The sequence below is a fragment of the Microtus pennsylvanicus genome, chromosome 16, assembly GCF_037038515.1.
Source record: "Microtus pennsylvanicus isolate mMicPen1 chromosome 16, mMicPen1.hap1, whole genome shotgun sequence".
NCBI lineage: Eukaryota > Metazoa > Chordata > Mammalia > Rodentia > Cricetidae > Microtus > Microtus pennsylvanicus.
Window position 1 is genome coordinate 30,420,682 of NC_134594.1, and position 24,571 is coordinate 30,445,252.

Here is a 24,571-nt window from a genome sequence, read left to right on the forward strand (position 1 = left end):
CTTTATTTCGGGTCCCATAGTTAGTGACTGTCAGGCCTCGGGTGTGGTTAGGGCGGGAGGTGAATATTAATAGCAGTGGATATAAAAAGACAACTTTTTGGTGTGACTTTGATGCAAATGTGGCCCTGGTATTAGAGATGTTGCTGAGGCCAAGGGAGGGGAACAGTTTCTTTTTCGGGGAGTTCTGTCCTGTCTTAGAGGCCGGTAGTAATGTTCTCACCATCAAGTAGTTTGACGGCAAACAAGGCAGCCTGTGCAAACCTTGCTTTCCTTTTAAACAACTTCTCCTATGGTCATGGGGTGGCATGTTTGGTCCCTACAGCAGAACCACTTTTTCAGCTGCTGTGCCGCAGCTGCATTGCTGCCCCATGGCTTGGATCCTGGCTTTAGGGACAGTGCTGCCCGGAGGAATGGCAGAAGTCCCCTTTCTATTTAGATTCGTAGGGAGGCTGGGACAAAGACCCATAGCTTGGACAACTTAGAACCCTGGCAACTGTTTTCTCACAGGTCAGGAATCTTCACTGACAGGGTCAGCAAGGCTGTGGCCACGTGGTGCCATAGGCAGGGATCTTTCCTTGTGTTCTTTTTTTTTCTTCAGTGAGAAGAATGTATTGTTATTAGCATAAACAATACAAATATTTTATTTTTTTAAGCCCTGAATTATAGAAGACCAAGCAGTAACTACTGTTTTAGAAATAATGAGAAGTTACAGGTGATTATTCCACATGGATGCTGGGAACCAAACTCAGGTTCTCTGCAAGAAAGCCATACTGGTTCTTAACCACAGAGACATAGCTCCAGCTTCATAAATGACGTTCCTTTGCTTATGTTACATAACTGCCCAGCAATGGCCATATAGTGGGTGATATATAATTTAACAGTGTAAAACCAGTTTTGCTAACTATAGAGATTTCTTTTCAGTACAAGATCTCAACACATAGTTGTTCTGCCTCAATTACAGTTGTCAGTGAGTACTTGTTATTAATACTTTTCTTGTGTTTTGTAGCTTCTGGTAGATTAGGCCCTTCTTGGTTTGTAGCCAAATAACTCCCAATCTCTGCCTTGCCTTGGCCTTACTGTTTTTCTTCGTGTTTGTACCTTCATTTATCACGATACCAAGCTGGTAGGTCCAGAGCCACAAATTCAGTATGAACCCATTGGGCTTGCTCATATCTGCAAAGACACTAGTTCAAATAAGGTCATCTGCACACTTAGTACAGACTAGGACTTGAAATTCTTTTGCCCTTGGGCCCAGACCCTGAACAGTGTGTGCATAAACCTTTCCCCGTCTTTCAAGTGTCTGGGCTGACTTGGCACTGGGTATGGCTGTGCTGTCTTGCATGCAAAGGCAGAACATTCATCTTCTTACTTGCATTTTTTTTCCCTGCCTGCTCTTCCTCCTGGGGTTGATGACACACATTCCGGAAGCCCATGCTTTAAAGTTACCTCTACCCTATGACCCCAATTCCTGATCTCGCTCTTCTTTCTCCAGACTTTTCTAGAAGCATCCTGTGAACTTACTGCCTCTTCCCTTTCCATTTGTTCTTCTGATCCCCCCAGTGTGGTTTTGATGTCTCCAAGGATGACCACATCCCAGAAGTGCTTGACACTGTTGTCTTTTCTTGCTATAAGACACTTTCTTCCCTTAGTTTTCCAGGTAAAACACAGGTAAAAAGTCTCCTTTTTTTTGGAATGACCATGCTGTGGTGTGTCCTTCACTACCTGACCCTTAGATCACTGTTGAGTTTTCCTGGGGTCTGTCCTGGACCCTTGTGGCTTCCCAGTTACCTCTCTTCCTGTGCATCTCATCCTCTAGGTTTGCTACCTGTAAGTCAACACTAACTCAGGGCCCTCTGGCCTCCAGAGTGTTATTTCCCACATGCCTTTGTTATTTTGACCCCATTCTGATCAGTTATCTTCAATGCAGACTGATATAATTGGCTGCTATCCCCTTGCCTAGAGCCTTTAGTGTGTTTATGATAAGGACAGGATTTCCCTCTGTGACCCACCACACCCCGTGTGTTCCTTCCACTTCCGTGCTTCAGGATCCGCTTGCAGCTGTGTCTTTGCTGCTGTTCTCCAGGTGTCGGTATCCTTCATCTTCCCCACCTGATAGACATCAAGCATGGTTCTCCTCTGTCTTCCTTCATGGCACATACACCAGTGATTGTTACCCTTCCTGTGAACCGACCCTTTTGTCATGACCTGCCTCTTTTTATTGCTCATGATTCTGCTTGTCACGAAGTTTATTTTATCTGATGTTAATTTGCATCTTCTTACGTTTAGATCCTCTGTATCTGCTTCTGTCCATTTCCTACCAATTCATCCTTCTTGAAAATCTCACTTAATTTTAAAGTATAGTATGGAGTTGGGCTTTTCTTTTTTTCCCTTTTGGATCCAGTTGATAATACTTCAGCGTAAGCACTCCACAACTGTTTAGATAACATTTACTGTAATTATTGCTTCAACTGGACTCAAGTCTGTTGTCCCTTTCCTGTTCTCTTTAGATTATTAGAAACTTATAAATGTACTTGTTGAGATGTTGGTTATACATTTGTATGTGTGTAGTATGGGGCTGCTTGTTCATTTCTGGCTGTTCAGCCCCGTAATAACTACACAGAAACCTTATTATTTGCAATACTCTTTGGCCAATAGCTTAAGCATGTTGCTAGCTAGCTTTTACATTAGAATTAACCTATTTCCATTATTTTATATTTTACCACGAGACTTGTGGCCTACTGGCAAGGTTCTGTCTGGCACCTGTCTCTGGTGGGGCTATATCGCTTCTCTCTGACTCTGCCTCCTTTCTCCCAGCATTCAGTTTAGTTTTCCCTACCTAGTAAGTTCTATCTTGCTATAGGCCTAAGACAGTTCTTTATTAACCAGTGGTATTCACAGCATACAGAGGGCAATCCCACATCATATGTATGTGTGGTTGCTTTAGGATTTGCATAGTACACTCCTGATTCTTCATCCTCTCTGTTTTGTTAATGTGGTGTCTCCTCATGAAAGAGCTCAGAACTTTGGTATTGTAAGGATCCTCTTAGAGAAAGGTCCTTTAAAGTCAGAGCTCATCTTAAAGGCAACCTTCTCACCTGTCTGTTTTCTCAGACTGAGATAAATCCTTCTTTGTTCTCTTGAGCAGACAGCATTTCTCTCTGGGGTATATTCCAGACTTGCCATTTGCCGACGGCTGATTGTCTAGATTTACTGCAGTGCTGTGATTTATAATTACTTGGTGATTGGATGGAGGGGGAGCTTGGATTATGGCTGGAGAAATTCAGAAGACTTCTTGATTCTGTAAGGGTGAAGGTGTGGAAATCATATGATGTAGGCACAGACGTTGAAATTCATAAAATTGCCAAGTAAATTAAATACAAGTTAAAATATTAAAAACCAGGGCACTTAGTCATGGATCAGACACAGTGCTAAACTCTGCAACATTTTCTTACGTGACTTTAGTCCTGTGAGTTATTCTTGTTTCTTTTTAAACACAGAGAGGAGATATAGAGGGGTCTGTAAGTTGGTCTCTGCGCTAGGTATGAGCTCTGCCTTCTAAGACAGATCTGTGAGATTCCAGCATACAGGATATTAGCCAGACCGGACCACTGATCTTCATTGAGACTTTGCATCTTCAGTCATAGGGAAATGCTTTGATTTGTGGCCGGAGTCTGGTAGGGGAAAAGGCCTCCCACGTTGGCAATGACCCGTGGAGAGTTATGCTAGATCTTTCTTTAGCTTCTTCAGAGGGCAGAGACAGGGAAGGCCCTCTACAGTTTTTGGATCAGGCCATGCGGGTCAGGACACTATTTCAGGAAGACACAGTGGAGCTAGGAGAAGAAAGGTGAGGACAGGCATTCGATGAGAGGGGTACTTAGAATACTTCAAAGGAAGGAGTGTAAGGTATGTATGGTGAGAAGTGTTATGGTTAGTGATGACATATGGGAGTGAAAGATTCTTACTGTGAGCCTTATGCATTGCCCAATGGCTTTACTGTCTGTGACAGGGATTATCATGCTATCTTGGCCATGAACATCATATCATGCAATCATGGATGTTTGCAGTTTTCCGCCAGGGCTCAGGAGATACCCTTAGGAGTCTGAGAGGATGCTCTTTTGAGAGAGAGGTACAGGTCACAAAAAGTAATTATAAAGCCGTTTCTAGAACATGTGTCCGTGTGAGATGGGCTAACCAGTCTTCTTGGGTAGCAGCCGAGGGGCTGGTTTTCTGCTTTGTTGTCTTCATCTCTGGCGGAGATTTCGGTTTGGTTCCTTGAGTGGTCCTGCGTTTGTTAGAGGTGACCAAGACGGTTGGGAGTGTCTGCATGAACCCTGTGTTGGATGGTGAGGGTGGAAAATGGTACAAGTGCGTATGTGTACGTGCACATGTGTTTGTGTGCCATTTATTAATCTGCCTTTTACATGGTTTGTGGAATTTGTGCTAAGCTGGCCTTTTTGGTTTCATTTCTTGAGTGAGAAGGAGCTTAAGTGGTTTCTAGACTGGCATAAAAACGTGTTCACTTCTTTAAAGAGATCTTTTTTACTTAACAAAGAAAGGTGCGTGTGTGTGTGTGTGTGTGTGTGTGTGTGTGTGTGTGTGTGTGATCCTTGCCCTGTGCCACACACGTGGAACCTGAAGGATGGCTCTTGGGAGTTGGTTCTGTGGGTTCTGCTACCATGTGGGTCCTGGGGATCAGACTCAGGCAGTTCGGTCTGCACCTAAGTGCCTCTTCTGGCTTAAACCATCTCTTTAGCCTTGAAGTATTTTTTTGGAATTAAAAGATTGCTTTGAAAGTGATCAGAGAAACAGCAACCTCATTGTTTGCATGTGAGACTTACGGTCACATTAGGAATTTGCCTGTAGTCCCAAATGTCTGATTTTTCTGTTTAGGATCTGAAAATGTAGAGAAAAATGTAAATACTGGCTTTTTTTTCCTCTTCCTAAATTTATCTTAAGGCATGTACTGTATTTTCTTTTTTGACACAAGGTTATCACCATGTAGCTCTGGCTGGGATGTATGTGTTCTTGCCTCTGACGTGCTGGGATAGCAACAAGTGTCACTGTGCTGTGTTTTAATTGAAGTCAGTCAGAGGGAGTGTAGGATTCTTCTTTGATCTGTGGTTTAGCTACTTTTGAAACATCTTTGTTACCTCTGTCACCTACCAATAGAAATTCCATTTGAGCAGCATGGTGTGGTGTAATGCTGTCTTGGACTACAAGGTAATGGCTGTGCTCTGTCCCTGTCTTTGCAAGTACCTTCATTGCAATGGTTGATGGTTGTTACTCTCCTGTTTAGGAAAGTCTTTGAAGAGGTTCAAAGCTCATAGGGAGGTAGTAGCTATTTGTGTCCCTTACAGATAGCTTTGGCTTGGCAGTTTAGAAGCATTCTGTTTTAAGCTTTGGACTCTTTCTTTTCTAATTACACCTAATTGATCTTGGCAAAGCTAGCAGAGCATCACAGAAGCTTCTTGTGTGAATACATGTAACACACATCACCTTTTGTTCAAATCACTTAAAGCTGTCTGATGCTGCCACCATCATAGCCTGCTTCCTCAAAGTTGGGTCTGCAGATACCATGATTTGTCTTCAAGAGGAGGCAATTGGTGCAGCATTGGAGTTTGAGAAGTGTTGTCAATGGTAGCAAACACTAGAGTGTGTCTTATTCTTAACTCATTTGGATATTTGCTATTAGTGTTTGTTCATTTCAGGTACTTCAGAAAATAGGCCATCCATGCAAATTTGGCTTGCCATGCTCTTGGTTTTTACTTGTTTTTTTTTTAGAACCCCATTCGAGGTGGTTAAGACTGAAAGGGAGAGGGGGCTGAGTGAGTGGTGTTATCTGAGAGTAGAAAGTAGAGGTGACTGCAGAACTTGCCGATCTCAAAAGCCTAGCATTTCTCCGCGAGTAAATCACAGCCCTTATGAGAAAAGAATATGGCTGACACCCGGTGTCCCCTAATGCTCTAGTGACAATCATAGTCAAATCTACATATACCCAGTTTTCTTAGGATACTCTCTCATGACCCCATTTGTATCCCTGCTGTTTTAGATGCTAAGACTATAGGCATTTTTTTATTAGCTATTTCTTAAGTTTGATCAAAAGCTTTCTGACTTAAAATGTAAATTATACAGTCTTGTCTTAAGATTTTGCATACGCTAAAAATGGGTGACCAGTTTGAGGTGTCTTTGGATATGGTTATGGACCATATCTTCTGTGTGGATCATCATTTGAGTGGCTGCCTCAGCTGGGAGGAGACTTGATTCCCATAGAGCTTTGCTCCCTGTACTGGGCCCTTTGAAACTAACCAAAGCGGCGGCCTGCCAAGATGCTCATACATGCAGAGACGGTGGGTGCAGTTGCATGGCATGTTCCAGCAGACTGGGGGTCTCAGCCAAGACAACCACTTTTGACTAACCATAGTGCCCTTGGAGCACCGTTTTCTGACTCACAGTTGCAACTGCTGCCTGTCATTCTGCCTTTTGTGCTGTGGTGACCATCAGCTCAGTTCACGGAGGCTGTTGCTTGCTTCATTTCCTATAGCTTCTTTTGCCAGTATGTATTCTCAAGCTCTGATTATTCTAGAACTCATTGATAATCTGGGCAGGGCAAGGAGGTTCTGCTTTTTTTGTTGTTGTTTAAATTTCTAAAATTCCAGGCTGTTAGGCTTGGTAGCGCACACCTTAAATCTAGCACTCGGTGGCAGAGGCAGGCAGATCTCTGAGTTCAAGTCCATCTTTGTCTACAAAGCGAGTTTCAGGAGAGGCAGGGTTACACAGAGAAACCCTGTCTTGAAAAACAAAAACGAAACAGTAATAATTAATAATATTTATTATGTCACATGTAAAATTATTATCTTTAGTATATATTATACACAATAATTATTTAATATAATAATTATCATAGCTATTATCATTCCAGACTATTTTTATGATGTGTTTAACCTTGGGAACGTTTTCCCACATCTTTTCAGGAGGTCATTTTAAGGGTCGTAGGAGTAGCCATTGTATTTTTAGATCTCATTTTCATGTGGCATTTGTTCTTTGTAGTCTAGGATCAAGGATAATATTTCATCGCTGGCTTGCCCAGATGGTACAGTATAATATATGTCACTTTTCTTACCTGTGAAATGCAGTTGACCACATAGGACCTATGTTGGTAAGGATTAAGTGAACTAGGATGTGTAAAACCAGTGATCCCCTCAGCCCGCAGTTGTAGGTTATGGGGGCCATACTTGCTACCACAAACTTATTACTGTAAATATTTCATTTCTGTCTTTCACTCACTATGCTGGGGTCTTTCATAAGTTGGATAGGAGAGCTTTGCTGAATCTAAAATGGGGCTGGGAGCTAAGGAGATGGCTGCTCTCCCGGAGGACACAGGTTAACTCACAACTCCAGTTTTGATGCCTTCTGGCCTTCATAGACACTGTATGTATGAGGTGCATACATTCATGCACGCAAAACACCCATGCACATGCAAGTTAAAGAGATGATATTAAATGCAGTATTAGAAAAGACAGGGCGCCAAGGAAAGAGAGTCAAACTGTGAGCTTCTCAGAACAATTCCAGGGAAAACATTTTCTGGTCTTGGGTTGTGAGATGGCCCACCTGGAAAAAGAGTCTCACTGTCAAGCCTTCCGAGTAGGCAGCTCAATCTCCAGGACTCATATCTAGAAGAACAAAACAATTCCCACAAAAACTTAAAAAGTTCCACAGTCTCTTGTTTCCATGCGTATGGGAAGGAGATATTCTCTTTTTTCTTTTTCCAGTTTATAAGTTCAGAGTTAACGGCACTCACGGAACATGTAAAGTAGTAGGATGTAAAATTTGTAGTAGTTACTTTTCTCCCTGCTATGAGCAAATACCCTACAACAGGTAATGTAGGGGCAGGGAGGATTTGGCGTAAGGCTGAGGTGATAACAGCCTGTCATGACAGGGAACTCCCTGCCGCAGGAGCTTAAGGTGGTTGCGTATGCAGGACCCCCTGTCAGGAAGCACAAATGAGAGCTGCTCTCTTTCATCCTGATCTTTCCTTTCTCTCGAGTCCAGGACCCCAGCTCCCGAGATGGTGTCACCTGTCACCATAGTCAGGTTGAGACCTCCTGCTCAGTTTAACTTTCCTAAGGACTCTTTCCCATGCATACCCAGAGATGCGTTTTCACCATGACTTTAATCCTGCCACTTTGGCAGTCAAGATTGACTACGTGCTCCCGTACGCTAAGTAAGCAGTCCAGACGACCTCTATGCCCTCCACCTGGAATCAGGGTTAGCGTTTACAGCCTGCCCTCGGTCCTTCCCTACTCAAGTGTGCTTTGGTTTTTGGTGTCTGCTCTCTTGGTTATTGTCCTCTCAACGCCTTTCTCTTCAAGACAACAGTGAACTTAGTTCTTACTCAGGCTGCAGCGCCTGGATTGATTTGAAGCGTTTCTGTTCTCTCCTTAATCAGTATGTTCTCTTGAACAGGATGAACTTACTGCTGTGAACGTAAAACAGGGTTTCAACAATCAGCCAGCCTTCACTGGAGACGAACATGGCTCTGCGAGAAACATTGTAATCAACCCCTCAAAGGTAATGCTGATTGTTTCCCGTAACTCCCGGAAAGGGGTGTTTGTTCTACCCTTGAGGTATATATGTGCTACATATGCCCCATTCTGCGTCCCAGGTTTCCTCCTGTTTGAAAACCAGGAAGCACACATGGTGTTGGTTGTCAGACATTTTATTCTGAGACGACTACAGTGTCCTTTTCCACCTTCTACTTGGTTTTATGGCTTTCGTGGCTGTCCCTCTAGCAGAGCCTGGGCCAGTTTTCCACAGCTGCTGGTGTCTAGATCTGTTTCTGCTAAGACTGTATTCAGGGCTGCAGTCAGGAAGAGCACAGTGCCATGGCCCAGTTGTTGATTATACTAAGTCCAACCGTTCAGTCACTGGGATACCCAGTGCCTTCCTACTATTTCTGTTTCTTGGTGGTCTCTAGTTATTATTATGTTTTTTTACTGGACTCAGGATGTGTAGATCCTGTGCATATGTCCTACCATTGAGCTGTACCAGAATCCCCTTGTAATGCTGTTTTGAAATCATATAAATGCCTAGACTTCTATAAATTTCACACAAAGGGTTATGCTTTATTACGTTCATTTTTCTTTCAGCTGCCCACATTTTCCATTTTTGTTAAGCAGGGCCCTTTAAACCCTGGTTAGGCATTCCCACCATTCTCACTGGTCTGCAACATCTCCCGGGTTCGTCTTGTTCTGTCTGTGTCTGCCCCTGGGTGCTTGGTATGCTCAGCTATCCTAGACCACTGCTAGTTCCAGGTCCTTCCAGCGGGCAGAGAGGACGAACACTCCTCTGTCTAACTCCTCCGTCTTCTCTACCTACCAGTTGCTACCCGTTTCCAACTGAACTTCACACGTTATTTCCTTTCCTCTTCCTGTTTGGTCCTTTCCCTGAAGTGAGCCTTGTTCCTCGAGGTGCCAGCAGAGGCTGCTCTGTGTCACAGCACACACACAATGTTTCTGAGTAGACTTGCTTGGTGTCATCACAACAGCCTAAGTTATGTGCAATATTTATACTTTTTCTCCAATACCTTTGTTCTTAGACCAACTTTCATTAAAAATATATAGTCAGAGTTAGAGAGAAAGGGCCTAGGAGGAAGGGAAGGAAGGGGAAAGTGATAAGTTATATTTTAATGAAAAATGTAAAAAAATTGTAGTTAGAATATTATGTTCAGAAGTTTCTTGAATTAAATATTTTTTTCCACGGATCAATCTGATATTTAGATAGGAGTATTTTTTTGCTCATTTTCTTTTAGTGATTGATTTTTAAATTCTTTTTACATTATTATTCTTTGATATTAAAATATTTTTACTCTCATGAAGTTAAAAACATCATATATACAAGAAAGAAATTAAAAGCACAAGTCAATAGCTACACTTCTCTTGGCTCACAAAACCACAGAAATAATTGGCTGCTAACTCATCAGTTTAAATGCCATTGCAAAGGTGTGAAAGAAAACAGGCAGTTTTGTGTGTAGTTCCATTGACCGGACACAGTGACATTTTAAAGTTTGTCTTTTGCGAACTTTATACACTTCTTGTTACAACCATGATTTTGTAGTTGTGATTAATACACACACACACACACACACACATCTCAGCACACTTAATGTTTGCCACTTCACCCTGTTTTAGCATGTAGATCTTGAGTAGTACACACATCCACACTGCTATATAACCATCACCCTACTGCCTGTCCCCAGAACATTTTCATCTTTCTTAAGTGATCTGCTGCCATGTCCCACCTGGCTTGGTCCAGCAGGACATCTGAATGGGGCAACTCGGGGAAAGAAGAACCAGCGTACAGTGAAGAAATGACATACAGAAAAGCCGGGATGAGGTGAGCTGTGCCGGCTTTGATGGAGGGCTCCTCCGGCAACCTGGAAATTCAGCGTTTTGTTATGTACAGCACAAGGAGGACGGGCTGGCCAGTCTGGGCAGTAGCTCTCGCTAGTCAGACAGATTCAGTCTACACACAAACATCTGGAAGGCAGAAACTACCGCCTGCTTTCTGCACACGTTGTTCACATATCCTTACAAGCTTCGTCTTCATAAAAACTGAGGCCTTGCCTCAGACAGAAAGGAGAGATCTGTCTCCAGGACTTTGTCCCCTGACATCCACATGCTCTGGCATGGATGTGCCTGAAGCCCCTCCCCCTCTCTTTTTCTCTTATACATTCAAATAATGATAAAATCAAAACGATAAAATAAAAAAGGCTGTTGTCAATCATAGTAACGTTAGGGGCTTGGGTTTCAGTGTGTGGATTTTGAGCATTTCAGAGTTTAGTTCATATCAGAGAGTAGGAGTTTTTAATGTGTTTATGAGCTGCTCAATTCTTGGTTTCTAGTGTCAATTTTTATGTTAATTTAAGTAACCAAGTTAACAAAATTAACACTTACCAATTTGGACCACTTTTTCTGTGAGATCTCTCCAAAGACATAATATTTCTTATGTGAACTTGATTTCATTAGCATGAACTGCATGTATCTTAGCGCTTAACACTTGACCTTTCCCGTGCTCTTATCAAAGGAGCTATTATCTGAATACTTCTTGGCAGATAAAAACAAGTGTTAAGTTAACCTTCTTAACGCTTTCTTTGAAAGAATATAAATTGGCATTAGACCTTTTGAAGGGTGATATGATAGTCTAATTAAAACTGTAGAATCATGCCATCCAAATTATCGAAATTGCCCTATACGTGCCCGTAACAAATGGGAAAGGTGTTCACTTTAGCAGGATTCTTAACACTGAAGTTTATAACCACTGCTCCAGGTGCTCGTTAATACGCTCTTGATTAAATAAAGGACAGCATACCCATGCAGAACGCGAATGTGTCCCTAAACAAGTAAATGAATTCCACATATAGGTAGACTCATTCTGACTGTGCATAGTGAGCACGGTATGCCAGACAGGAAAACACAAGTCTGTGTTTGCTTGTGTCTGTTGATGTAACGGAGGACAGGGCTACACAACCAGCTAATCAAGTTAATGACTTGGAGGCAGGAAAGAGGTTCAGAGGATGGGGCTTTAAAAATACGTATCTTCCGATTTTTGAATAATATAAATATATTGTTCTTAAAACTAAATACTCGAGCTGGTTGCTGGCAAACCTGTAGTCCCAGTGGCAGGAAGGACATGGAGGCAATGCTCCAGGCCAGCATGAGACCAATCTTGAAACATTTATTAATGTGACATTGTTTTCACATTTTTTTGGAGCCCTAATGTGCATTTCTCCTGTCTTATTTACTTAGAAATTTTGACTTTGCTTACAGTATGAGTTTGTTTACAAGATTCACTGAAGAGAATTATAAAACACTTAGATTCAGTTTTTTCCCCATTATTAAGAGGGTATATTGACTCTTTAGAGTAATTTTCTCTTTTCATTTTTACACCCTTGTTCATTATGATTAACATACCTAGACATAGTGGAACTTAGAGGTCTCTTTACTATGCAGTAGTATATAGTCTTAGTTGTGTTTTGGTAGGAAGATCAAAATCAGTTGAGAAATTTAAAATCCTAACAATTTGTCACTAGTGACTGCTTTACAGCCAATTGGTCCTGCTTTTTCTTAGTTTATCCACAGAAGGTTCTACAAACATTTGCTTTACACAGAAAAACATCAGTGAATTGGTTTGAAAACCTAAATCCCATATCTGTGTGTATCTGCTTACTCTAGTATTTGCTAGTCACTATGCTATTCCTGTGAAGAGACACCAGGAGTAAGGTAGCCAGTACAAAAGAAAGCATTTAATTGGAGCAGCTTACAGTTCAGAGGTGAAGTCCCTTTTCATCATGGCAGGGATGGTGGCATGCAAGCAAACACTAAGAGGTAACTGAGCTCCATCACGATCCATCACCAGTGAGAGAGAGAGAGAGAGAGAGAGAGAGAGAGAGAGAGAGAGAGAGAGAGAGATGGAGACAGAGAGAGAGACAGAGACAGACAGCGACAGAAACAGAGAGAGACAGAGACACAGAGAGAGAAACTGAGAGACTCAGGGCTTGGCATGGGCTTTTTATAGCTTCAAAGCCCACCTTCAGTGACAGACTTCCTCCAGCAAGGCCACACCTCCTAATCCTAATCCTTTCAAATAGTGCCCCTTCCTGATGACCAAGCATTCAAATATATGAGGTATTCTTTTTCAAACCACCACAATTTTTATTAGCACTTTCCGGTTCAGGGAATTTCTATCTATATTAAACAAAAATTTGTACCAACGTTTTGTCTTGACGATAAACCTGGGTCAGACTATGCAGGGGACTTACCTCCAACTTATAACTGCGGTGGGACGCTTACTTTTGGATCTTTCCAGAGTAGTGCTCTTACCTCACTTTGGTTGCCACTGCTGGCTAAGGCTCTTTTTAGAAATTGTTTGCATCATATGATTGAAAAGATCCTCAGGAAACAAATGTGCTGCTTTCTGGATTCTTGAAAACTCTCAGCAGTTCTCCTGTAGGTTTCCTGAATCTCTTCTCTTGCTCCTGTCCTGCCCTTGGCCATCTCCCCTTTGGCTCCTTGCTCCTCTCCCCACCCTACTGCTCTTTGCCCATCCTCTACTACAGGTAACACGAAATGATAAAATAACTGGCAGAAGCCGGCTTCTCTGCCCTGTCCTCTTCCGTGTTAGTGACCCTCCTTCCTTGTCTTCTCGTGTTTATAAAATTGGCAATGCAGTCAAAATGCTGAGCACCTAATTTAGCTCTACCTTTTGCAATTTTCCTTTTAAATAAATGTCTCTAGGTTCTTTAAGAAAGCAACATCCAGTGTTAACATCGGAGCTCCTTTCTAAAGTTTACACGTGCTATTAATTAAGATGAAACAAGGAAGGGAATGCTCACCTTGATTCTCGTTTCCCAACTGTTTGGGGTCAGTGGGACACATCTGCTGCCTAAGTTTTACATTGTGTTACCGGACAGAAATCACACTTCAGGACTTACTATATGGAAATCATGGTTTTGGACTTCAAAAATTTAAGTTTCCATTTTGTTCTCTGATGGACTGTGTAAAGATTCTAGTTGAAACAATGAAGATAAAATATGCAAAATATTAAGAGAGTTGCACATTGTCTTTAAATACTGTCTTGTCTCCGTTTCTTCCTGTAGATCGGCGCATACTTCAGCAGCATATTGGCTGAGAAACTAAAGCTTAACACTTTCCAGGACACCGGAAAGAAGAAACCCCAAGTTAATGCTAAAGATAATTACTGGCTGGTTACTGCTCGATCCCAGAGTGCAATTCATAGTTGGTTCTCTGACTTAGCAGGGAATAAACCACTTGCCGTTTTGGCGAAAAAGGTATCAAGTATTTCCTTCCATTGTTACAATTACAGTGTGATAAGCAAAGCTGTTTGACATAGTGTTCACATGTCCGTTCATTTTCCCTCACTCTTTTATAGACTGAAGGCCCAGTTGCAGGTGCACATGGCCAATCACTGTTCGTATGTCCTTCCCTCTATATTTTGATTACATGAGGTGCTCAGGGCATCTGAAAACCTAAAGGATCTGCACAGAAGCAGTATAGGTGGACTTAGATGTCATTGAAAAGTAGGCAGTGAGGCTTCATTTCTCCCTCATTACACTTTTAGTTTTCTTTGATCAAGATGTCCATGTTACGATAAAAAGATCCTTATTAAATATCCATCCCAGCTAGGAGTGTAATCCCAGGCTTCTGTCTATAATCCCAGTACTTGGGACTGGGAGTTAAACACACACACACACACACACACACACACACACACACATGCACATACACACGCATGTAAATAATATCCTTAGGCTAAATACAGTCTTATTCTGGGTGAGCTTTGTATTATGAAAAAATCTTTTAAACAAAACAAGCAGATGCATTTATCACTCTCAGCATTTTTGATAATGACGTGTATAGGGTGGATGGGGTGGTAGGAATTTCTTTTAAAATCTTTGTCTCTCACAATTTTCTTCTGTGTGAATAATCCGTATGTAGGTTCGATAGTCTTATAATCTGAATAATACAAGCTGTCCTTTGAAAGTTTACAGTAAAGAAGTTAGAAATCGCCCTCTTAGTCTTTATCTCTGACTTCTTGTGTGCCTCTGAAATAGTCCCAGGTGTCTCTTCTCATCTCCCCTGGTGTCCCTGAGTTTTAGGGGCTGCCATCTTCTGTTCTAAGTATGCCATTACCACTTCCACCTGGTATGGACCAGCTCAGAAGAGAATGCCTTGGTACACTTGCATGTTTGTTTTTGAAAGCGACTCTTTGAAAATAGTACCTGCATCCTCCATTGGCTTTATTTTGCTATAATATCTTGACACTACATATGCCTCAGATAGATAGATAGATAGATAGATAGATAGATAGATAGATAGATAGATAGATAGGTGGATAGATAGAAATGAAAGGATGAAAGGCACCTGCAGTCTTGGAAGAACACTTGTTTAAGTGTGACCAACTCTTCCTACAGAGTTAGTGCCACTGTCTCAACCTGGCTGAACTATGGAGCTGGAGCTCTTCTTCCCCAGTGTTGACATTTGTTTGTGGTCTCACTGTGGCCCGTGGACTGATTGTCTCTGACGGCCATGTAAGCCAGAGAGTGTCCTGCAGAGTTTGATGGCTTCTGAACACCGACTCATAGCCTCTCTCTGTGCTGTCAGCCGGGTGTTCTTTAAAGTTTCCCTTTGTTACAAGCTCTAAGTATACTTTTTTGGATGCTTTCTTAAAGTGAATATTGGTAAGGAGTTGGTTTCTGTGCTTTAAGGGTGTAGGGGTCTCTTATCTTTTAAGAGGGACGGACATAAGTCATGGTGTGCTGTATTAGCCATTGTTCTTCTTTCTTTATTAGGAGCTGCCTCTGGCCAAGTCAGGTGTCCCTCAGGTAAGCCCTGGCATTAATTCTTTGCAAACATAGACATGTTCTTTATAAAACATTGACTCTCATGTATTCATGTCTTAGGCATTCCAGGAGTCCTTCTTCTCCTCTTCTCAGAACTTCATCCTTTTGAGATGGCAAAGGCTCTTGTATATTTGGGCAAAGGACCAAATTCTCTCCATGGTCTTCTTATTCAACTACTTAGTTAATTTCTGATGTTTACATGGAAGAAGGGATAAGGCAGGAAACAGTGCTGTGGTCTGGAGTCATCTTCCAGTTCTTCCCCAGCTTTGAGAATACCTTTCTCTATGGAACGGATCATGTTTCCAGCACGGCTTTTCATTAGTATAAAGTTACACCGTACTCCAGAGGGGCCTGTGAGGACTTTTAGTTCAGTCCACCATTACTTGATTTGGAAGAGGAAAATTCGGACAACCAGGGATACTCTTCTAACTCTTGAACAGCTGTTTAGTTCTCACTTGTTTATGAACATGCCCTTGGCTCCTGTGGTCTGAATTCCTTTTCGACCTGGTCCTGATGAGGTAACAGAAGATGCTGATGGTGGCAAACATCCAAGGGCAGGCGTGGTAGCAATGAGTCGCCTTGTGCTCATGCGGGAAGCACACACTTAGCATCTCAATTTCTTTTGCAGCTCTAGATTGATTTAGAAACTAAAATACTGCCCAGTGATTGCCTAGGTTCAGTGTCAAGTTGATGTCAGGCGTTTTCCTTAAAAAAAAAAAATTATCACTGGAAAAAAATATCACTGGAAAACATCATTTCCTCCCCAAGTAGGCCCGAACTATAGATTGGACAAAACCATCATACATATCTTTTCACTTAATCAGCTAACTTTCTTCACATCTGTTTGTTTGGATATTGAAGCTCTGACTTGACTCAACTCAGGGTTTTGCCATTTTGTCCTGTTGCTCAGTTTTCTATGCTATTTTATCTAAACACTTCAAATTTTCAATTGTTTGCATTTTTCCTGCTCAACATTTGCCGTCTAAATAAATCCTTTGGCCATCTATGAAAGATACAGTTATCAAGACTTCTGGAGTTGCTAACTTTTGCTTTGCATTTATCTGTGGTTTTAGGCTTTGCTCTTACATCTTTTTGGTGTATGTGAATGAGATACAGCCTGCCCCGGCCTGATACAATTTAAGCCACTGGTTCCATATTTTATATTCTAGTGAAAAGCGTCAGGTCTTGAGCTGAATGTTTGACCCTGTGTTTTGCTTGTCTCTGTCTTAAATGATAGTAAACACAGAGACCTTGTTCCACGAAAGATGTGCCTTGTATTCTAAACTTTCAGGGTGTTTTCTTATTAAAATGTACCACTGTGTTATGTAGAGAAGATGTTTTACAGATTTATTCCGTATGTCTTTTGCCTCCTGTCATGTTTGTGCAGTGTGGTTTTCTGTGTCATGGTGACAATGTTCTAAATTCAGTACTTAAGGCAGCAAGTGTGCCTGGTCAGAAAGTTTTCAGTTTTCTTTAAACATAGTGTAGATACACTATACCCCATTGCCCAAAGCAGGCAAGTGTTCCTCCAGCATTGGAACAGCTTGGTGTTTCTTTGGAAAGCCTAACTGAAATAGCTTGGTTTTAGGGGATATATATATATATATATAAAATTAGGTGAGCTTTTTAATTCTAGAGATCACATGTTGTACCAGGCATGCAAATAGTTAAATTTAAAAGTCCACTTTGACTTGCAAGCTATTAGAAAAATGCTATGCTCTATGAATTGGCAGGTTTGAAGCCTTGACTTTGCAACCCAAATTTAAGAATGATTTTTGGAGTGGAGAGATCAGGTTTCTTGATATCCAAGGCAGGGTTCCAGTGTCTTCTTTTGAAAGGGCCAAATCCATGGCATGAAAACACATGGGCTGGTGTAAAGAAAAATCCTCCTTGCTATAGTTTTTATGCCCATGTTTAAAAAAAATTAGAATAACCACTTTGTGAGGTGCATAGGATTGGTATTATCAAAATTCATAAATGACTGGAAAATAGTGGGCTTGATTGGCAAGACCTAGGGAAGTATCACAGAAGTAGTCACCTTGATAGGGGTGTGGAGGGTGTGCACCTTACAGTTTTACTAGTCTCTTCCCGCTGCATTGGAGCAAATGTCCTCTTGTTGACTTTTGTTGTCATGTTCATCAATTAAATAAATTACATAGAATAGCAGAATGTTTATAGGGTATTTATGAGGTATTCTGGAAGAATGAATTAACTCTTTCGAACTATTCACTGGTATATTGGGATACTAATTTGCTGAATTGTACCTTTGTGGTCTTGAAGAAATAATTAACAGCCTCAAGTGTCTACTTCAGCCAGCGAATTAATTGCTCAGCTATTGTAGCTCAGTGTGTAATAGGCGAATTCAATGATCCATCATCTTAGACTCTACTTAATACTTTGGGCTAAAGATACTTCCAGATAGTTTCTGGAAATGGTTGCATTTATGAAATGTTGCAGTTAGCCCAATACAGAAAAGTGTCCCCAGATAAAATGTAGGATGGTGACAAAGCCTAGCCGAACTGTCCCGGCTGATTTGGGGATAAATCATTTGGAAGAGCGTCATGGAATTATTTAATAACTTTCCTCATCTGGAAATGCGACAAAATTTTGTTTTATAAATAAGAAAGCACAGCTGATAACCATTTTTCCATGTGCGAAACATAATTTTGATTTCCGTTTCTTAGTAAAAATTGGCTTAAAATTTCTTCCCTCTTTTAATACCACATGTACTGTTTGAAAGTGCACCAGTCTTATAGCAGCATCTAACTTCGAGTCCTTCCCTTGCTCCCTTCCCTGTAAGTTTGCCTAGCAATGCTATCATGTCTGATCGTTATATGCTATTTCTTTCTAGGTCCCCATACTTAGTAAAAAAGAGGACGTTTTTGCATATTTAGCTAAGTATTCTGTGCCAATGGTTCGAGCAACGTGGCTGATCAAGATGACTTGTGCCTATTATTCTGCTATTTCTGAAGCTAAGATTAAGAAGCGCCAGGCTCCAGATCCCAATTTGGGTAAGTGAGGCAGTGTGCTGCGGTATTTCCATCTCCCTGTCGATTCTTCAAGTGATTGTCCCCTGCACCCTCTGAGAACTCAGCGCCCCTCATCGTGAGCACGAGGAAGTCTAGGGTGCAGCTGACAGCTACCCTCTCTTCACTCAGCATATCCTGTTGATGTCCCCATGATTTTGCCCCTGTTGATCTCTGCACAACTCAGCTGTGGAGGTGCTGGGCAGAGTATCATCTCTTGTCTGGGCCAAAGCATACCCCAACTGACTTTCCTGCTTGTTTTTACTCCAATTTAGCAAGCCTTACTGGTGTTGGTTACTCCCTCCTACCCTATGTTCACTGCCTCTTTTCTGGTCAGTAACACTGCCTTTGCCTTTGTATTGACAGTTGATGCTAGCTAATCTTGCTAACACAGCTTTCCGCATTGTAGCCAGAACGATCCTGTTAGGACAGAAATCACGCCACTCCTGTGCTTAGAATCCTTTTATGAACAACTGTCCTGCTCACCAGCCTCCTCCCTTGGCAAACACCAGCAGCCTGAATGCTTTTTCTGACTTTAAACCTTGACCTTAAACAGGTGGGCAATGTTCTCCTTCCCCGCCACAGATGCCCAAGTGTGTGCCCAGTGGCTCCACCATGGTATTTCTCAGTGAATCCTGGGACCTCTCTGGCTAAAATTGCTGTTGCCTTGATCTTTGTTTGATTAACAGTTGTTAATGCTGCCCGTTACATTAACCTATTGGTTATCTGTATTCATTCATCCCAACTAGATAGTAAGGCTGCATGGTCAGCTTTGATTTGTTCAGGATTGGATTTCTTCTTGATTTTCTCAGTCAGTGCTGGTCTCTCAGGATAGTACTTGGCATACAGAAGTTTTCAGTAATTTTTTAAATAAATAAATATCTAGACCCGAAGCATTTATGTTTGTATATGTATGATGTTATTTTTTTGTGTATATATGTTTGAAAATTTTCTCTATGCCAGGTGGTGGTGGCACACACCTTTAATTTCAGTGCTTGGAAGGCAGAAGCAGGTGGATCTCTCTGAGTTCGAGGCCAGTCTGGTCTACAGAGTGAGTTCCAGAACAACCAGGGCTGTTACACAGAGAAACCCTGTTTCGAAAAAAAATTTCTTGTTTCCAATTCTGTTTGAGGGCCATGCCACTGGGGCCATGCCGATCTGGGTGGGCTGTGCTGCCACCTAGGGCCATGGTGTCATTCAGCCATGGGCTGCTGCCTAGGGCCATGTCTGGGTCCATATGGAGGTTCTTTGATGCCCATCATCCTTTTTTTTTGAAGTAGATTGGTGCTGCCAGGAGCAGATGTGTCTCACTGCCATGAAAAGCCTTAGTTATTAAAATATCTTAAATTCCATGTTCTGTAGGTCTCTGAATTGCTTGAAGATCATCAGTCTAAAATATATCTGTTTAACCTTGAAAACATACCTAACATGACTACATTTTGATGGTTATAGATGACTAACTACTAACCTGCATTTCTTAATTATCCTAAACAGTTTGTAATAATAGCTTTTAAGAACTAGAACTTTACATTATAAAATGAGCTACTCAGGTACAATGCCTTAAATAAGAATAGAAACATATATACAGTATGTTAAAACAAAAATAGGCTTAATTTGTATCAATATACAAAAATCTATACCAATGTAAAATATTTGAGGTTAGAAGTTGCTTTTTTATTTAGTTGAAAAGTAGAGTCAAAATATACTATTTTTTTCTTTTCAGAAAGAGATTTCTTAATCTAATCTTCTCTTTTTAGTTGTTTTCCTAACCGTTACCAGTAACAACTTGAAACCTTCCCCCCACCCCCAAATGATGACCAACATTTATGACCCACTGAATGGCCCAAAACCACCCACTCCACCTCTTGAGAATGTGGCAGTTGTGTTCTTAAGATTGTTTCCTGTTGTCCGAAGGCGATGACATCTTTAGGGGACCCTGAGAAAATTGGGACAATGGTCAAGTCCTAGGAGAGCTAGCTGTATTTTTTTTTTTTTGTTTAGTCTCTGTATATCCTACTTGGTCTGCATCTTGCTGACATCTCCGTTTGCCTAGATTGACCTTCTGTCTCCTTGGAAATCCTGCCCATTCCTCTCCTGCCAAGCTATTGGCCATTCAGGTCTTTATTAAAACAATCGGCGGGTGCCTTAGCAGACACATCTTCATAATATACAAAAAGATTACTTCATAACAGAGACGTGTTTTTTTGTTTGATTTGTTTTAAATTTATTCTTCAGAGGCTTTCTTTTTTTGGGGGGGTGGGTGCTGCAGGCACAAGGGGAGGATATGCATGGGATGGGTAGTGAGTAGGATTGGGGTGCATGGCATGAAATTCCCAAAGAATCTCTAGCTAAGGCCAGGTATTTAAATTGATGGAATTAGGGAAGCTTAAGTATAAGTCCTTATGAAACCTACAAACTAGAATAAAATAAATTGTTATAGTTAGATACGTTTAGGGAAGGCTAACAAATTGGAGAGCATTGTCACTTGAGGGGAGGGGCATCAGAAATAAAACATATTTATTATCAACTATCTTTTAAAAAAATGTGTTTGGCAGGCATGCTATTATGTACCTTTAATTCTAGTACTTGGGTGGTGGGGTAGGCTTGTCTCTGTGAGCTCAAGACTAGTGTGGTCTACATAGAGAGTTGAGGACCAGCCAGGGATACATAGTGAGAACACGTCTAAACAAAGTATTTTATTTTTACTGGCTCACAAAGAATTAGGTTTGGTTATAACATTTTTCAAATTTTGTTTTTGCTATTTCTTTCATCCTGGATATTTTTTGGCAGCTTGATATTAACTACAGTCATCTGCAACAAGAGATCCTCCGTTGAGACATTGGCCTTCATTGGCTTGACCTTTGGACCTGACTTTGGGGACATTTTCTTGCTTCGTGACTGATGAGGGAGGACCCAACCACTTTGGGTTGTCCCAACCTCTGGGCAGGTGTTTCTGGGACAGATCAAAAAGCAAGATGAGGATGGTTTGGGAAGTGAGCCAGGAAGCTATACTCTTCTGTGACTTCAGTGGTTCCCACCTTCACTTTCCTGCCCTGGCTGCTCTCAAAATGGACTGTGCCAAGTAAACCCTTCCCTTGCCCAGATTACATTTGGTCAGTGTTTTCGTGCAGCAGCAGGGAAGCAAACTAGTGCAGCCTTCCCCTTCTTCCCTGCTTCCCCTCTTCCTGTTCCCTCGACTCCAGTGCTCTTCTTGACACCATTCAGATTACATGTGCCCCTTTATCAATCCTCTTCCCGATACCTCTTGCTCCCCTTTCGTGGTTCATGGTTTTACGTCCATTGATATACAATAGTTATCAGAGAAGAAGAAATGACAGTTGAGAAAATGTATCCGTCAGATTGAGTGGTGGGCATCCCGTGGGGCAGTTTCTTTATTAGTTGATGGATGTGGGCGTGGCCCGTGAGGAGAGCTGGCTGAGTGAACCAGTAGCAACACATCTCCCTGGCCTCTGCTTAGGTCCCTGCCTCTAGTTTGTGTTCTGACTCCCCTCTTCATGATAGACTGCCATCTGTAACATGGAAGCAGGCCTTTCCTCCCCAAGTGACTTTTGGTGAGGGTGTTTGCTACTGCAATAGAAACCCCGGTTGAGTCAGGAATCCTTAGGTTCACAGCTGGTACCTACCTGTAGAACTCCTTATTTACTTACACACAAACTTTAAAAGTTGGGGGTTGGGCATGAAAGAGAATATGTGTGTAGTGTTAGTCTTCCTGAGACTGGGCCGTGGCACTCAGTGTACTTTCTTGGGTTCCACCTGCAAATCTTATCATTTTGCTTTAACAGCTGAGTAAGATTCCATTGTGTGTATTTGGCACATTTTCATTATTTTTCTGTTGATGGACATCTAGGCTATTCTCTTTTTCTTTTGTGAATAGAGGAGCAATAAACATGAACATTCAAGTATCTTCTGCAGTGGGCTGCAGAATCCTTCCTATGTGCTCAGGCATTATGTAGCTGGGTCACATCAGGGCAGGTCTATTTTTAGTGTTTTGACAAGCCCCATACTTGCTTCCATAGTATTAAACTAGTTTGCTCTTCTGCCAGCAGCAATAAGGGTTTTGTTTCGTTTCATTTATCTTGTGAATTGAATCAATTTTGCCTTTTAGGGAATTGATATTCTTAGCTGCTTTAAATACTTTGATGTTAACAGAGAAAAGCACTTTAAACGGACCAACTAATAGTTATGAATGAAAAATTCAATCTCATATGGAGTGACTACAGTAGTATTTAAGATGATTAGGAAACCTAGTATTTTTTTTTTAACAGTAGAAGTAGTACACTCGTCTGTAGGATTTTATCTATTGTATGAGCCATTGTCATGCTGCTGAATTAGCTAATAGCAGCTACAACATTTGTTCTCAACACTGCTGTCAACAAAGCAGTGTCTTGTGTGTTTATAAGGTAGGATGAGTAGAGAGACAGCGTTCTGAGGCCATGGTGCTGTAGGGTGAACACGTGCACATGTGTGTGCGCGCGCGAGCGCAGTGCATGCCTTTGTGCATGCGTGTATGTGCCTGTATCAGAGATCAACCTCAGGTGTTCTTCAGGGGTTTTGAGACATGTTCTCATTGACCTGGATCTTGCTGATTAAGAAAGGCTGGCTGTCCTGTAAGCTCCAAAGATCTGTCTGTCTCTGCCACCACAGCCCTGGGGCTGCACGTTCACTTCATTATGTCCAGATTTTTCTGTGAGTTCTAAAGATCAAACTCTGGTCCTCTGCACATATATTATGGTGGTTGGCTTGGTATTTTGGGAGGACTCCTGACAATGTGAGTGGAGGTGGCTCTGACTGTTTTGCCTGTACTTGGGACCTTTTTAATCCTACAGGGTTGCCTTGTCCAGCCTTGATGAGATGGTTTGTGCCTGGTCTTACTGTATCTTGTGTTATGTTCCATTTATGTCCCTGGGAGTCCTGCTGTTTTCTTGAGGAAGATGAGGTAGAGAGTGGATCTTGGGTAGGTGTGGGGGGAACTGGGAGGAGTGGTGCGGGGTGGGGGATGCTGCAGTTGGGATGTATTGTATGGGAGAAGAACAAATAAAATTTTTAAAAAAGTGGTCTTCATGCTTACATAATCAACACTTGACTGACGGAGCTGTCTTCGTAACTTCAAGAAATGTGGGTTTACTGAGGAAAAATTTCAGCCTGGATGTTATTCTGTCTTCTGGTGATTAGTCTCAAGATCGGATTCCCACATGGCTAGTCCCTCACTAGCAGTGTTGGCCTTCTCTTGGTGTTGCTGGGTTATACAGTGGCAACACAGTTCCCATCTCATTAATGAATGCCACAGGGATTTGTGTACATTTTGTCCATGCTCCGATTTATTATTTGAACCCTTGAGAAAGCTCCTTGAGTCTTCCTTCACCAATGAGGACTGTGTGGGACAATATCGGAAAAAGAGCCTGAGCTCGTGTATTCAGCAGATAGGCTCCAAAGCCCTGCTTGCACCCTGGACTGGCCAGTCAGCAGGGACAGAGGAAAAGAGTGCAGATATCACGCTGTAGCTGTTTCCAGTTTAGGTGGAGGGTGCGTGTTTACACAGGCTAAATCTTGTACAGCATAGCCAATAGTGACAGGAATGAGATACAGTCCCGGAGGATAAGTCCGTGAGGAGACTTGGGGAGCCATGGACTTGGAAGTTTAGTTAGAAAGAGGGGGCTTATCAGAGGAAGAGTTGAGGTGGGCTGAACGTTAGTCAGGTAAGGGTGTTGCTGGTGGAAGGATGACGTGTGCCTAGGAAGAGGTCAGGAAATAGTTCTCGCGCAACTGCTCTTCTTCAGCTTCAGCTTGACCATGGCCAGCTGTGGAGGGGCTGTCTGCTGGAGAGGATGCTGTGTTCTCTCAGATGACGGGGGACTGTGAGAGGGTTTATGATTACTGTTGGCGTTACAGCACCGTCCTTTAGTTCCCTGGCTATAAGATGGGATTGACTGATTGACTGACAGTACTCTGTGAGAATGAGATGAATCAGTGCTTCATGAGAGGAACCCATCCCGCTCAAGTGTTTAGAACAGTCTGTGGCAGACAGTAAGTATAGACTGTCAGCATGGTACAGCTGCTGTGAGGGGCACTGTCACATCTAGCTATCATAGTTGACTATTTTCTGCAT

General features: G+C 42.0%; 1 protein-coding gene across 11 annotated transcripts in view; it reads left to right on the top strand.

The window, feature by feature from the left end:
* Med12l (mediator complex subunit 12L) overlaps positions 1-24,571 on the top strand; it is a 305,880-nt gene that overhangs the window by 18,363 nt on the left and 262,946 nt on the right. For 9 of the 11 annotated variants that reach the window (XR_012908055.1, XR_012908056.1, XR_012908058.1 and 6 more), the window contains exons 3-6: positions 8,464-8,568; positions 13,655-13,846; positions 15,368-15,400; positions 18,270-18,429. Coding sequence is in view for 7 of the 11 variants with exons in the window: in XM_075950608.1 (XP_075806723.1) it covers positions 8,464-8,568; positions 13,655-13,846; positions 15,368-15,400; positions 18,270-18,429 (490 nt within the window). In the remaining 4 variants the exon portion in view is untranslated. The remainder of the gene's footprint in view (positions 1-8,463; positions 8,569-13,654; positions 13,847-15,367; positions 15,401-18,269; positions 18,430-24,571) is intronic. The other 2 variants (XR_012908057.1, XM_075950609.1) reach the window with 1 other exon arrangement.